The sequence below is a fragment of the Cavia porcellus genome, unplaced genomic scaffold (assembly GCF_034190915.1).
Source record: "Cavia porcellus strain 051 isolate PalLab524CR breed Dunkin Hartley unplaced genomic scaffold, mCavPor4.1 scaffold_23, whole genome shotgun sequence".
NCBI classification, from domain to species: domain Eukaryota; kingdom Metazoa; phylum Chordata; class Mammalia; order Rodentia; family Caviidae; genus Cavia; species Cavia porcellus.
In genome coordinates, this window is record NW_026947506.1 from 60,078,491 (window position 1) to 60,094,315 (window position 15,825).

Genomic DNA, 15,825 nt, shown 5'->3' on the forward strand with positions numbered 1-15,825 from the left:
AAAGGGAACAATTTAAAAATTAGTCTACATGGTACCCAGAGATCAGACCCACCTGGTGGAACACAGTAAGTATCTGGAGAAGAGGATGGAAGGAACTAAATCATGAAGGGACTTTGAAATCAAGCCAGAAATTAGATTCAGAAGCAAAGCAGCAAGAGGCAGGCAGTCCCAGCGGCCTCGTCACCCGGTGTGGGATGTGAAACAGGGAGGGAAGCAGAGTCTGCCATCATCCAGACCACGCAGGCCTGGACAGTGAGTGGAATGCACAGGGAGGTACCGGTACCAGGGGTGTGGACAGGGGCAGGGGGGTTAGGAACGTTACATAACTGTCTGGCCCATCTCTCTCTTGAGTCTGCATTTAGATTTCAGGAAGAAGCTAGAGGAACTGGTAACTAACAGAGAGGGAGAAACAGAGACAAGAGGCAGGAAACATATTTATAAGGCTGTAGGTCAACAGAGAAAATGTCTGGCTCAATTAGAAAGAAGCAAATACTTTTAGATGGCCAAAGCATGCTGGCACTCAGAAGTTAAGTAATAGCAAAAACAGTATTCATTTACTACCATCTAGAATTTAACAACTTTAAATTGTGATGTTAAGCACATCTTTTTAAATTTTAGACATGGCAAATTATGCAAATCAGGTGGGGAACGGGCAATGCAAAGCCAAAAAGTAAAGTTTCCAACATAAAAGGCAAAATACGTGTGATAAGCCAGAGATGTAATCCGAAGAAATGACTTGTACTCACTCATAGCTGCCCTGTAAGCATGCTTCCTGCATAGCATCAAGAGTGTACTGAAGAAATTCGTGAGCATCTTCTTGGTTTCCAAATTGGAAGTGACTAGCTATACCTAGAAATATTAAGACAAGCCTTTATCATTACATATTAAATGCCTAGGCTTCAAAGTTACACTTTATGTTCCTTAGAAACTGCCAGACATTGTACTGAATAAGAAAGCAGCACTCACACAAACACTACGCACTCTCACCAAAGCCCACAGTATCAGCAGTTCCTGAGAGTCCAGGAGCAGCCACACGGTGAGTCTTGTGTCTTTACCAAGTTGACACAACTCATTTGAATAAAGTCAACCTCAGTTCTATTGACTCAAGTTCATCCAAAATGTGAGGTGAGTGCACCCATTGTGAATATGACACTCGAATCCATAAGAGACCCGATGCAGGACACACATATTCAACCGTATCCTGTACCAATGACCAAGAACAACTTATATTCTCATTTCAGTCATTCTCGATGACTAAGCAGTTGCAAAAATGATTTATGATTTTCAAATTACAAAGAAGACATCAGCACAAATGTACGAATAACAGAAAATCTATTATACCCTGAGTTTTGCATATGTATGAAAATATAGAAATATCCTCTAACTGAAATCATGTAAAATTGCTACTATTTCACCAGTTTGACTGACAAAAATAGCAATTCCACGATTCTACTGTATTTGTATACAAATGAACACATTCAGGACAATGACACTTTTCTAAAGACTAACAGTTGTTACTTATACCTGCTAAAAGTAAATATATAAATAATCAAACAAAAGCTGTTCTGGCATGGCACATGCTAGACCAGTGCTCTATCACTGAGCTGTCTCCAAAGCCCCAATATATTCTCTACCATTTCGATGCTACATGTGGAAGAGTGTAGTGGGGCAAGTTAAGTAAGAAGCAATTGTTCAGAGAAAAGTTTGCAAGTGATTGGACAGAATTGTAAATATGGTGAAGGTACAGAATTGTCTTGGAAGTGAATGACATAGAAAAATAAGAGAAGTGGGCTTGGGATTTAGCTCAGTTGTAAAATATTTGCCTGCGTGTACAAAAAGGAGAAGAGAAGGAAAAGGAGGAGGAGTAAGAGAAGGAAGAGAAGGACAAGGACAAAAACAAGAAGGAGCAGCAGGAGGAGAAGATATTCAACACAGCAATCCGTATTCTTTTTATGTTTTTACCTTAAAGATTGTCTTTTTAAATTTGAGTGTTCATTGATAGCTTATCAATTGATAAAAATCGGTCCTACCTAAATTGTACCAGACTCCAGTATGATCTAAAGATTTCTGTACTGTTCAATCTGCATCACCAATAATGCCAAATCCCTTTTTAATATCTAATGTTTAGCACCTTTTAAGGCAAATGATTACAGTTAACCATTCCATGGTTATGCATCCCTATAATTACCAAGCTAGATGACAGATTAAGAGCCAAAAGTTTTTTTTTTAATTTCTATGCATTTTATTACAACTTAACTAATTACAAAGACAGAAAGGTTAATTTAAAAAGTACACAGAGCCTGGTGTGTTGGTATGAGCCTGTAATCCTAGGCTAATGAGCTAACTCCCTGGCCAACTGGGACTATCTTTATTTTGACAGTTCTTGTCACCTCGTATAAAACAGGATTAATTTACCAAATTAAAATCAATTACAAACCATTTAAAGAAATTTGTGGGCAAGTAGCAGAGACTACTCAGCACAGAAATCCAACTGAGAAATGGCTTCTATAAATGATTTTATTAACAAGCTGAGTTTTACATCATTTAAAATTTGATGATATTAAACTAAGGTCAGCATTGTATTTTTATTATATTTATATTTTTAAATAGTTTATATAGTAAAATTATTACAAAACATGCACTACTAATTAAAGAGATAACCATATACAATGAAAGACATGTTGTTTGTTTTGTTATAAACTTTTGACTTTTTAAAAGTCATCTAGGCCACTATTACTAACTAAAAGTCAGGCATGACTGTGCATATCTGTAGTGCTAGCTACCTGGGAGGCTGATGTGTGCCGTTCACTGGACTAGTGATATCAGCCCTCATCTCAGGAAAACACTAATTGCCAAGAAATACTTCCCCGATTGATACTTACCCTGCAGTTCACTGATCACAGCGATGGGCTTAATAGCATCCCCAGGATGACTGAGTGCCTGGATAATATGTGTCTGCATTATACACATCACACAAAATTCTCCTGCATGGCCTGAAAGATAGATAGCAATGCCTCATATTAGCAAAATGTGACTGGACAGTAAATCATACTTGAAGAGCACATTCCTGAAGTAAAATAAAAGTAGAAGCTGCTATGTGTTTGCATCGACCTGTCTACATTTAGTCCATTTAATTCTCTAAAGAACCCAAATACTAAGTATAGACAGGCTCTATGGGAAAAGTCCTGAGAGGTAAAAGTCTGTCCAAGGTCACACAATCAAAACAACTCATACTTTTCCTAGTTTCAAAGGCTGTGGTCTGACTGATTCTATACAAGAAAAAGAAGAATTTTTTTCCTGTGTTACCAGGAGTTTCAAATGGTGAAAGAATGTCTGCCATAACAGGAGTTAGAAATTTCTACATAAATGTTCTTGCTTTCCTGAGCATAAATTGTGGCCCCAACATGTTGTTCTTCTCAGTCTTTTAAAATGTAAAAAGACAACAAAATTGTGGGCCAGTGAGAGAACCAAGAAGTCAGCCTGCTCTTCCCAAGACCCAACATCAGCCATTTGGGCCAAGAAGAGAACCATAAAGTCTGCCTGCCCTTACCATGAGCCAAAAGCAGCTGTGGGCAGAGAGGAGAACCAAGAAGTCACCCTATGCCTTGCTGTGAACAAGCTGCCCTGTGGGCTAGGAGACAAGTAGAGACTCACCATCCCCTTGGGCGCAGTCAATTGATTTAGAAGAACACAGGCCAAGATGATAGCAATCAAAGTACAAAAACCAACTAATGTTTGTGTTGATTGATAATTTGGAGGCCTAAAGCCAGTAAGATGAGCATCTGTTTAGAGGAAGACAATATACACTGTAGGAACTATGGGGGATCTCCTTCTGTCTTTTACTGAAAATCCAATATTGTTCTCACTGTTGTGTTTTGTTCCATTTTATGGTTTTCTTTCATTACTTTCAAAAAATCAATAATTGAAATAAAAATTGCTAAAAACTGATTTCTAGGGGGCTGGAGATATAGCTCAGCAGCATAAGCACCTGCCTTTCAAGCAGGCGGTCATGAGTTCCGTCCCCGTAACCATTAAAAAGGAAAAAAAAAATTGTAAAAAAAAAAAAAAAAAAAAAAAACTGATTTCTAGTTCATGCTATGTGCTCTTACGTGCAACTAGCTGTCAGAGGCCAGGTACACTAAATATCCTACAAAAAACACTATATCTCCTTACAGGAAAAAATTATCTGGCCCCAAAAGACAATAGATTCTGTTTACACAAAAGCTGTTCAGAACTTATCAAATAAAGCTTTAAAAACATTGAAAGGATCAAAATTATTTCTAGCTTTCTACACCCCATAGTATAGCTCAAAAGCATTTAAACAGACTTTCTTAGGTGAAAATATACTCAAGGAGATTAATACCAAATTAGACGTTATAGAACAAAACATTAGTGAATTTGAAGACACTCATTATGAATAGAAAGTAGCCTATTACACTGGCTGTCTTGGTTACTTTTCTCTCATTGTTAAGACAAAATACCTGACACCCAAAGTGAAGCAAACAAAGGTATATTTAGCATACATTTTTTGGAGGTTTCAGTCCATACTCACCTGGCTCCAAAGCAGGGTGGTGTGGCTGAGGAGCAGCTGTTCGTGGTGGCCACAAGCGACAAGAATGAAAGAGCAAAAGTGGGAGGCATGACTCTTTCCCTCCCTTATACTGTATGCTGGCTACCCACCACTGGTCGGTTCAGCACTCACACCACCAATTCCCACCCTGCACAGTGAACCAATCACAAACACTAGATTCAGTCACCTCCATTCCTGCATGAAGTTTGGGGGGGTAGCAGGTAAACAAATCAGAAGAATGGTTAACTCCTATCCATAATAACACACAAAGAGGGAAAAGAAACCTTAAAATAACTATAATAAAAGGGAAGTGTATCAGTGAGCTGAGGGACAATATCAAGTTGCCCATGATATGCACTTAACTGAAGTATGAAAGTAACAGAATGGAACAAATACATCAAGAAATAATTATCGACAAAAGCACAGTACAAGGAACATTTTTAAGTACAAGTCATGAAATGATTGTATATTCTGAGAGACAAGAGGTGGTGGTTTACCTAAATATGATACATGTGTTTAAATTTAAAGAACTTTGCACACAAAAAGTTTATTTTATTCTGGGAAGTATTTGCTGTTTTCTAAAAGTCCAAAAGTTGTTCCAATTTCATGGAAATAGTACATATACATTTTTTAAAACCTCAAGAAACTCCAAGTAGAACTGCTCAAGACAAGTGATAAAGACTTGAAAACAACTAGAAAAAAAAGCATTCCATATATAGACAGGAAGAATGGAAAACTGGTGACAGACTTCTTGTCAGAAACAGCACAGACCTCCAGTTCATGCAATAACATCTTTCAAGTATTAAAAAATAATAAGACTTCAACATCTTTCACAAAGGTGAGATTTGCACATCTGGGGATATGAAACAGGAGTAGTTTCTCCTGTTCTTCCTGCCATATATGACGACAAAAACATCCTTGGAATTGGAAATGTGTTTTTAACGAATACATAATGACTCTGAGAAGCACAGAGAAAGAGACACACACTGGGGACCTTGGGACACTGGCAAGCCATGATAGTGGTTTCTCTAGGTTTCTTTGTGTCTCCAATACTGCAGACTTGGAGCTGAAGTAGACACCAACAGAAAAACACCAACAAATGCACAGAACAAAGCCTGTTCCATCCAAGTAAATGAGCAGAGACAGCCTGGCCTTGTATAAATGGGAAGACAACTTTAGAAAACATTCTGAACCATGTCCTGTGTGTGTGTACACATTCTCCCCAAATATTATGATAAAAATAATAGTCTTTGGGCACACCTTTAAAATCCTTTCTGGCTAGGAAGACCCTCCCTCTCCCAATTTCTAGAGACAAGGAATGGCTCAGACAGGAGTGTACCCTTGCTCAGCAAACTCAACAGTCCAAAAAATGTCCCTTTCTGTCTGGCCTGTCTACACAGGTGGCAGCATTATGCCGCAGTAATCATCCCATGATGAGGTCCAAGGCAAGTAAGGACCTTGCCTGCAGCTTGGAGCCCACTGAAACTATTCGAATGGGCCAGTGCAAAGATTCACCCTGCCCTGCTTTGTCTTGCCTGTGGAAACCTCAGTGTATGTTCTGCTCTAATGCTTTCCCCTCTCATTCCTGTCTTCTACCTCGTGACCACTCCGGTGTCTTTCCCAGGTACCCCTATGCAGCAAGCCAAGCCTCCAGTATTCAGGACCCATAAGTACACTAAAATGCATTTTTCTTCAGCCTCTCCTAAAGCTGTTCCTAACTGACCATTAGGTAAAATACCAGGCACATTATCCAGAGCAACTATGACTCCACCTCTACCATCACCTGCAGATGCCAAGTGCAGAGCCTGGACTTCACTTGCCAGGCTCTGAGGCACTCAGCCCACTCCCCAGGACAGATCTATGGGAAGTGGATTAGGAGCTGGAGCTTTCCTCAAAGTGGGTTCCCCCAGCCCCATGCAAGCCTGTACATCCATCCCCACCCAGTAACACATAGGTGCCCCCTCTTACCCTACCCCTCAGGGTTAAATAGTTCAAAGCTACTCCCACTGCAGGATCAGTGGGGACCACCCTCACCTCAAAGCATCAGGGACCCCAAGCCCCACTCAGCCAATGGAAGCTGAAAGGAGAACCTGGATTTGGCCTCAGCCTACCCTCCCTTCCTGGGCCTGAGCAGTGTCAGGAAAGCTGGATAAAGCACAGCTTAGAGAGGACCCGGGGTCCCCTATTGTTATGTAAAGAACCCCAGGTTTCAAATTAAAAAATCCTTCATAAAGAACAAAAAATTCCTCAAACAAAAATTATAATACTTCCTGACCTGACTCTAAGTGTAAGTAGGAAATATATTTAAAACAACTATAACATAAGAGAAAGTAAAAGGGACAAAAAGAGACAATGTTTCTAAATAACACTCAAGCTCATAACATGATAATACCAGAAGACCAATAAATTATGTATTTATATATATATATATATATATATATATATATATATATATATGGTCATACATAGAGTAACAGAAGCAGATATACTCTAAAAAACCATGTAAATAAAAATGGAATTCTAAAAATTGTCCAGTAACCCAAACAGAGCAAAAGGGAAGAAGAAACGAAGGAAAAGGAGAACAAATAATAAAACAGAACATAAAGTGGCACACTGAGCCTTGGTGTATCAGTGATCATATTAACTCTAATGTCTACATAAACTGGTTAATTAGACATGCGCGGTATGCACACATGTAATTTCAGGACTCTGGGTGGCTGCACCCGAAGGACCACAAATCCGAGCCCAGCCTGGACAATTTAGCAAGACCCTGTTTCAAAATAAAAAGTGAAAAGCAGGCTGGGTATATAGCTTAGTGCAAAGGCTGTGGGTTCAACTTAAAAATTAAATTAACAAATAAAGAATTGGCACAGATTGACAAAACAGTCAAAGATTTAAAAATATATGATCTACCACATGCTGTCTATAACTCACCAAACTCAAATGTCATGCTACAGGTAAGCTAAGGATCAAAGGGTGGAAAAGAAACAGTATGTCTCTATTACTCAAAAATGTCTATGTTACTATCAGATAAAGATGCACTACAGACCCAAAGCACTGGATTCAATATCCAACACTGAATAAATAAATAAATACTGACACAAATGGACACAATGGAGAAACAGAGGGCAATTCATATTTTACACAAATAATGCTTTCTCTATTTATGTAGCAATGCATTGAGACAACAGCAATCCTGCAAGATGTGGTTGCACATGCCTGTGATTCCAGTGAACTGGGAAGCTGAGGCAGGAGAATTACAAATTCAAGCCCATTCTGTGACAGAGATAGAGACAAAGACCAATTTTATATGTGTTTATACCAAAAAACACTGCTGAAAATTATATGAATCAAACTCAAATGTGAGAGGTGACAGAGGAACACCTACATTTAGAGATGGAAACCCCAACATCTTCCTGTGAGTGACTCCCTGAATAATTCAACAGAAAATCACAAAGCGTACTGAAAAATTCAACAATATTCTCAGTCACGACACCAAATCAATCACCATTTACAGAACACTGCATCCACGAAGAACAGACTTTTAGAGAACTCGAAAACTTAAGTTTCTCCAATCACAATGGAATCAATACTAAACATCACGAAAAGATAGATCATCTCCAAATAACTGGAAACTGAAGACATTTAATCCACAAATCAAAGAATAAATAAAGGGAAGTGGAAACATACACTACGTGGAATAAAAATAAACTGGGGGGCACAAAACCGGGCTGAGGGGAATTTACAACAATTACTAAAATCAGGAATGAAACTGGGGATACTATTATACTACAAGCCTTAAAACATTGAAAGGATAATAAATACTATAGAAATTTTCACACATAAATTTAGAAGAAATGGACCAATTTCTCACAAAAGTAACTACCACAATTCGCCCATTGTAACTGATTTTTCTGCCCTGTAGTGTAATGATGGAGCCCTCAAATGCTAAGAGGAAAGCTCTGTGTGAATTCCACTAGACTGGGGCAGTGGTGAAAGGTCTTCTCTTTGCCTGAAGATGCATGAAGCCTTCCAGTGAATGGCACAGTGGCAGGATCTGATCCTTTGCCCCAACTGTTAATGTCAGACAGTGGGTGACATTGCCAACTAAGGGAAGAGCTGGAGGTGGAGCTCAGGGGTAGAGCATCTGCCTGACATGCTGATCCCCAGCACAAGAAAAACAAAAACATTTTTAACAAGTGTAGAAAACTTCAGAGGAGATTAGAAATGCCAAGTAATGATAAAATAAGGTTTTTCTGAACACCATCCCCATGGACGATAGTTATAGTTCAGAGGCATAAGCACCTGGCTGACAAGCACAAGGTCCTAAGTATGATTCCCAGTACTAAAATAAATAAACACCCAACCCAGCTCAAATCACATACAAAATGCTTCTTATGTGGCCTAACTAAAAATCCTAGACTCTAAAGGATAAACCAACTCCTTTTTTTTTTTTTGTTTTGTTTTTTGGCACTCTAGGGATTGAACTCAGGACCACTGAGCTAAATCCGGAGCCCTACCAACTTCTTATTGATTACATAACAACTTAATCCATCTCATTTCTGAGGAAAAAATGACTAGCTTAGCATACCACAGCTTAGCATACCACATTCACATAACACCACAGCATACAGCACTTACATGTCTTGGTGTGTTCACGTGATAACATGTAATTGGCGAGAGGTGGCGTGTACGTCAAACACTGCAGGGCCGCATTGACAAAACAGGTGTTACCCAGATTCTGCAGCCCAGCGCCAACTCTGTGACTTTGCTGCCACTTAAGACAAATCTTCTCTGGCGGAAAAAGAATTTTCTGTGGTAGAGGAATGCCATCACCTAGGGATACAGCAATAAACAGCAAACATTATAAAACAAAATTGGCATGCTTCTAAACTCAAAGAAATAGTGATTCCTGATCATACTTCTAAATCTCATTTCAAGGCAAACAGGGATACTTTAAAAAGACACAACCTAGAAAATGAGAAGCTAAACGATTTAATTGCTTCAATAAATAAATTAAAAACACAAGAAATGGGTACGCTTCCCAATTAGAAGACATTTCATAGACATACCGAAACATGCAAAGTGCAGACTCCACGAGGATGTTGCTTTCAGTGACTGAGTACTGAAAACAAACTCTGCAGCTCTGCATGATAGTGCACCCCTGTAACTCCAGCTACTCAAGAGAGTGAAGCAGGAGGATTGCAAGTTTTAGGCCAGTGTGGACATTTTATTGAGTTAGCAAGATCCTGTCTGAAAATAAAGTAAAAATAAAAATAAAAATACCTCAGGACTTCCCAGGTATAATCCGTGGTAATCTAGTACTGAAAACAAATTATGTGAGAACCACAGATGCCTAAATATTAACTAGATTTTTAAAATTATTATTTCTTAAAAATAATCCTATGTGTACACAAACTAAAACTGTTATAAATTAAATATGAAATATTGGACTTTTGGTTTCAGTATTGGGGACTGAACACTTGACTTTGTGCTTCCCAGGCAGGCGACTATGCCCCTAAGCTAAATCCCTGGCCCCATATTGGACTTCTTTACAATACTGCATACAGGGTCAGCGGGTGAGTTGGCCATACGTTAATAAATGTCAAAACTGGGAGGAAACTTCATGACAGTTCATTAGAATGACTTTTTATCGCTGCTTAACACAATCAGTACAATACACAAGATACACCAACACCCTGGGACACTGGTCTTGGATGCTTGCATTCCGTGCCACCACCATTCCTACCATCATGTCACTGAGCCTTCCCTGGAATCTCATGTTTTAATTCTGAAGGTTGCTATGACAAAGAAACAACTTACCACACTAGGAAAATTCAAAATCACCAGGATAACTGGTTTCTCAGTGCTAATGAAGGCAAAGATGGCCTACAGGTTGCTCTCTACCTGAAGTGATGTTAATGATTATTTAAGTAGGCCATGGCTTGAGAGGGAATAGAGAACAAAATTCGGAAAGGAAAAATGAGTCTGTTGAGAACAACATAAGGGTCCTAAAAAGGGGGAGTGTGAAGAGAGAAAGGGAAGCCCCAGCAATATGACAAGTGTGAAAGCCTTGCAGAAAAATGTCCTGTGGGAAAGTCTTGATGGCAAAGCTCAAGGCCTTGAAGTTCTACGTTTAACTTCAGATTAAGTTGTCTTCTGAGTTGTAAGCCTCCCCTCGTACACAGTCAGAACACCTTGAACAAACCACAGCACACATCCCCACACCACAATATCAAGGTTACTAGAGGACTCTAAACAAGACAAGGATCAAATTATCCTAAGCTGGACAACATTCCAATTATGAACTAATTCTACTGTTGCTTTTCTTTGCATTTCAAACTGTCAGGGCTTTCAGGCTGAAAAGTACCCATTGAAAGAGCCAATGTTTCATTATCTGGATAAATTTTAACAAACATAACTGTGTTTAACTTATCTGCTCTTTTCCAAAGACAGACACTGTACCTACCTAGGGAGCATAATAACTACTGGTTAACTGAAAACATAAGAAAACTTACTCACCTCCGCTCTCCTGAACATAGTTTACCCTTTAAAAATTAGGAATAAAACCAATGATACATATCTGAATAACTAAAATTAGTACCTTGCTGTGATACCTATGCTAATAAGGAATGCTTACATGTTAGAGGAAAATAATTTCTACCTTCGAATGCTAGTCATCCATGTGGGAATCTCTCTCACACAACAAGACACTCTCTGAAACTACCAACTGCCTGCAGCATTTATACAAAGATTCTGGCAGTGATTTTTCAATATTTTTAGAAAACAGTATCTTCCCTGGTCCTTTGGTGGTGATGGCTCTGACTTACCAGCAACAGTCGACTCTGAATAAACAGCACCCAGTACCGGTCGTAAAGAAAGTGTGTGAATGGAAACATCACTCAGTGATGAAGACTCAGCGCTCTGGTCAGCAGAGCCTGCACCCAGGTCTGCAGTGCTGGCTGCCTCAGAATGGCCGCGCTGATTCCGATGGTCCGACGAGTCTGAAGAGTCAGTTCTGTCCACGATGGTCATCGCTCAACTCTGCAAAAGTCTAAAAGCGTACATTTCTCTCCTAAAGTAAATGTATTGTACTCACCCTTGACATTAGATTTTTGAATATTTTCTAGCCATTTTATATTAGTTTCAAACAAATTATCCAAGTATAAAAAGACTAGTAATTTCTATCTTCTTTTCTTTTTCCCAAGCCCTAGAGATTAAACCTAGGGTCTCACTCAACCACTGAACAATATCCTCAGCCTCAACATTATAAGTTTACATATAATTTTGAAGAAATATGTCTTGACTACATGAAGAGGAAAATGAACATTGCTTCTGAAATTAAATTCCAGCTTAAGAACAGGGCGTGGGCTGAGGATTTAGCTCAGCGGCATAAGCACCTGCCTTGCAAGCAGGAGGTCGTGAGTTCGATCCCCGGTACCGATAAAAATGAAAAAAGACCAAAAAATAAATAAAAAACAGAACAGGGCGTGATGGTGCACATCAATAATAGAAGCCACAAGGAAGTTGGGTCAGGAAAATCTCAAGTCTGAAGCCACCCTGAGCTTCATAAGGAGTTCAAGGCCAGCCTGGACTAGGTAGCAAGACCCTGTGTCAAAATAAAGGACAAAGCAGCATTACATGAAAAGCATAGCAGTCTAAAGAAATGATGATTCTAGAAAGTCTTATCTTTCAAACACACATGTTTGTCTCTGAATCAAATTTCAACACAAATACATGTTCCAAAGTACTTAATTGCAGTTTTCTCTCTGATATGGTGTAAAAGTTACTGAGTATTACTCAGCTAGCATTGCAATAATTGATGGACAAACATTAACTTTCATAGGAAACCACAAAGAGCAGACAATAATCCACAGGATCTACAGTGAGGTGATTATAGCACAAAGCAGTCAGCAACTGAGAACAGGAGCAACCAGGCCTCCTCCTAGCTCGACCACCTATGCAACAGAGCACTTTTAGTGATGCCTCAATAATTGCCCAGCAGCCAAATCCAGGTGTGCTGTTACCCACAGAAAACCCTTCAGGAGTGCCCTTGCAGCCACGCACAGCGCCTACTCCTAACACTCAGAGCTAGTAACCACGCCTTCTCCTAACACTCTGAGCTGGTGGTAACCTCCGATGCTTCCCAGGTTATGTTCCCACCATACTGAGTCCCTATTTAGTCCCAGCTCTCCATGGACCATGCACATGCTCCTCTTTCTTACCTGCTTTCCTTCCTGTCCTTCAGCCACCAGCTCATAAACATTTCTAGTCGGTTTCCAATTTATCTTTTCTAGCCAGGGATTTAACTAAGCAGCATAAGCGCCTGCCTTGCAAAAATTCTGTCCTCAGATTGATCCCCAGTTTAAAAAAGGTATTCCCCTCCCTGGGACACTTTCCTGCACTACTCCTTTCCCCTAAGGTTGAGATAGAAAGCTCTCCTCAAAGCTTGTCCTCCCCTCCCTGCAGCTGGCTGATTCCTATGGCGGCTCCTCAGCATTTACTCTGTAGCTCTTTTACCTGATGACAACCAAGTCAAAATATCTTTAAGGCAGGCTCTAATCCAGTGATGGTTTTTTCCAAGGGGAAGGGAAATTGGACACAGGACCACAGGGGACAAATCCATGTGAAGATCAAGAAAGAAGTCAAAGTGAGACATCTCTGGGCTTGAGTGTGTCAATGGTGATCATTAGTTTCCATCTTTATGTTGTTTAGACATCTCCAGCAATGTGTTCGCCTGAGAGAAATTCTCTCCCCTCTGCGAAGCTGATTTCTGGCTAGTAAAGGCCCACTCAAAACACGAGTTTCCTATAAAAACCAACCCTGTGTCTGATCTCAATGACTTATTTATCTACCTATTTCTCTAATATTTACTCTGCTCTAAAACACCCGGGCCCAGGTGCAAACATCTAGAGACTGTCCAACACCCAAAGCCCAGTGAAATTATTGCAGCCTTCCATATGTAGCTCCCTGACCTTCCCTGACTTCTAACTCCTCCAAAATCCCATAAAATTGATTCAGGTTCCCCACATTCACGTCTTCTGTCATGTAACACACACCACGTGCTTCTGCTTGTTTCAGCCTGGTATGTGGAACCTCCTGTCTGACACCATGTGTTACAGAAATGTCTTCCTCTCAATGCTCATTCTTGTCTCATCTTAATGAAACACAATCTCTCCTGATCCTATCTGTATGGTTAGACTCTTAGAACACTGTAGATTTCATGGAGCTAGGCTTGAGAGAAGAGGGAGAGAAGCCAAGTCACTGACCCAAGAAGTTAGTGAAAAAACCTGCAGATTCCAAAGAATTCCAGGGATGAAGGCACTGAGGGGACCCTGCTCAGTTAGATCAGAAGATCTCTGACCTAAGAGTAGGTATCCATCAGTAGTGATGGCAACAGAAATTCCTAGTAGCAAAGATGGGGAACTGTCACTGGGAAGAGTCATTTATGCCAGCTAACACTTGAGAGACGACTACCACCCTCCTCAATGTTCAGACAGGCCATTGACTACTCTCCACAGGACTATGGAGTCATGCCATGACTGCCTTCTATTTCACAAGCTACAGGTGAATTGCATGGCTCAAAATCCAACACTCGGTATACTTACAACACACATTCTTCACAGGGAAGGATTTTCTAAGAAAATGGACTCAGCCCTGGATATGGTTAAGGGGCTGGGTGTGTGCAGTTCTGGGTGGTGCAACTCCAGGTGCTGTGGCAGGGGGTAGGGGGCAATGGGTCCAGTTCATGTCAGGAGCTGAGCAATGGAAAGCTGTCACAGAGAGATAACTGGCTCTGTCCCCTTCAGGGGAAAACCACGGTTTGGTTAGAGGAGTATACTCTATAAAGAAGACCCAGTCCCACTGTTAAGTTAGCTATCATTTCCTTCTTTTGAATGCATTCAATCCCATTCACCAAGGCTTTTCCCCACTGATTGATACTTCCCCTTGGTCATCCTTGGCACGGGTAATCTCCTCTCTGAGACCTGTAAGTATCAAAAGTCTCCCTTCCAAGACTCTTTCTTGTCCCCTCCTAGACCTGCAGACTCCTTCTCATCCTGTCTCCAACCTCTACACTGGTAGAACGCTGCAGGTGCCACAGACTGCAGTGATAAGAACACAGGGGAAAAGCTAAGCCAAGCGTCCGACTCACCTTCAGGAGTTGACGACAAAATCTGCACCTCCACGAGAACCTCCCTCTACAGGGAGACTCAAGGGGGTGGCCCCGCAGGGCCCTGACCACCAGGCTCACAGACCCTCTGACCTAGGATTGGCTGTTGGTCAGTGGTATGGCAGCAGTCACTTCCTAGGAGCAAAAGTGAAGGATGGTCATTAGCAAAAGATATGCGTGCCAGCTAACACTGGACAGATGAGGGTTTCCCCGGCCCCTCTCCTCGGTGTTTTGGACACGCCCTTTTCTGTTCTGCACAGAACTATGCAGTAGGCACCACTAATACAGTATTTCACTTGTACAAAATAAATGTCAAGTAGATTTCACACAGTGTAGCAATTAGTGTCAAAGTGCAAGTTCTTTTCAGTACTCTGAGTGGTTGGAAGGATTTCCTAGGTAAATAGGCTCAGCCCTGAAAAATGTCGAAGGAGCAGAGTACAGATCCTGCTAGAATGAGCCCCCAGGTGCTGTGGGGAGATGTTGGTCAATGTGGAACTAACTCACCTCAGTAGCTGAGAAAACAGAAGTTACCAGTAAGAGAGGCCGTCAGGCAAGAACTATGCCTTGGGTCAAGATAGGTTACTCCTGTATGGAAAGAGAGCAGTGCAGGTTAGCTACTGGTGCATTTACTACTATTCCTTGTGAAATTACACTGAGTACCTATGTTACCTTTTGAGTTTTTTACATTAATAAAGAGACCTGCTATGATTCAGTGGTGAAGATGCTAAACTGACCACAGAATATCAGATTTGAAGAATTATGTTACATCATGTTATATTAGCAGACTTTACTCAAAATACATTTTCATGTGGACTACAAACTAAAGATACAATGAAAATGTAAGAAATTTTTATATGACAACAAAACCATTAAATCTCCTGCTTTACTGTGGTATGTGCCTATTTAAATGAATACAAGATGAACACATGGATGGAAATTAATACAATACATGCTAGACTAATATACATGAAGCTGCCTTCAGTGCAGAGGGAAGGAAAGGGGTTTTAGGGATTGACAAGTCACAGAGGGGCTGGAGGAATGTAGTCACTAAAGAACTATCTATGTGTTTTTATAGTAAAATTGA

General features: G+C 40.4%; 1 protein-coding gene across 5 annotated transcripts in view; it reads right to left on the minus strand.

Annotated features, from left to right (window-relative positions):
* Positions 1-15,825, minus strand: part of LOC101788978 (ubiquitin carboxyl-terminal hydrolase 42-like) — a 94,833-nt gene that overhangs the window by 22,160 nt on the left and 56,848 nt on the right. For all 5 annotated transcript variants that reach the window (XM_063234485.1, XM_063234484.1, XM_063234483.1 and 2 more), the window contains 6 exons: positions 15,246-15,326; positions 14,724-14,876; positions 11,401-11,624; positions 9,212-9,406; positions 2,883-2,993; positions 747-849 (listed from right to left, as the gene is read on the minus strand). In XM_063234485.1, the coding sequence (XP_063090555.1) occupies positions 747-849; positions 2,883-2,993; positions 9,212-9,406; positions 11,401-11,605 (614 nt within the window). In that variant the 5' untranslated portion in view covers positions 11,606-11,624; positions 14,724-14,876; positions 15,246-15,326. The remainder of the gene's footprint in view (positions 1-746; positions 850-2,882; positions 2,994-9,211; positions 9,407-11,400; positions 11,625-14,723; positions 14,877-15,245; positions 15,327-15,825) is intronic.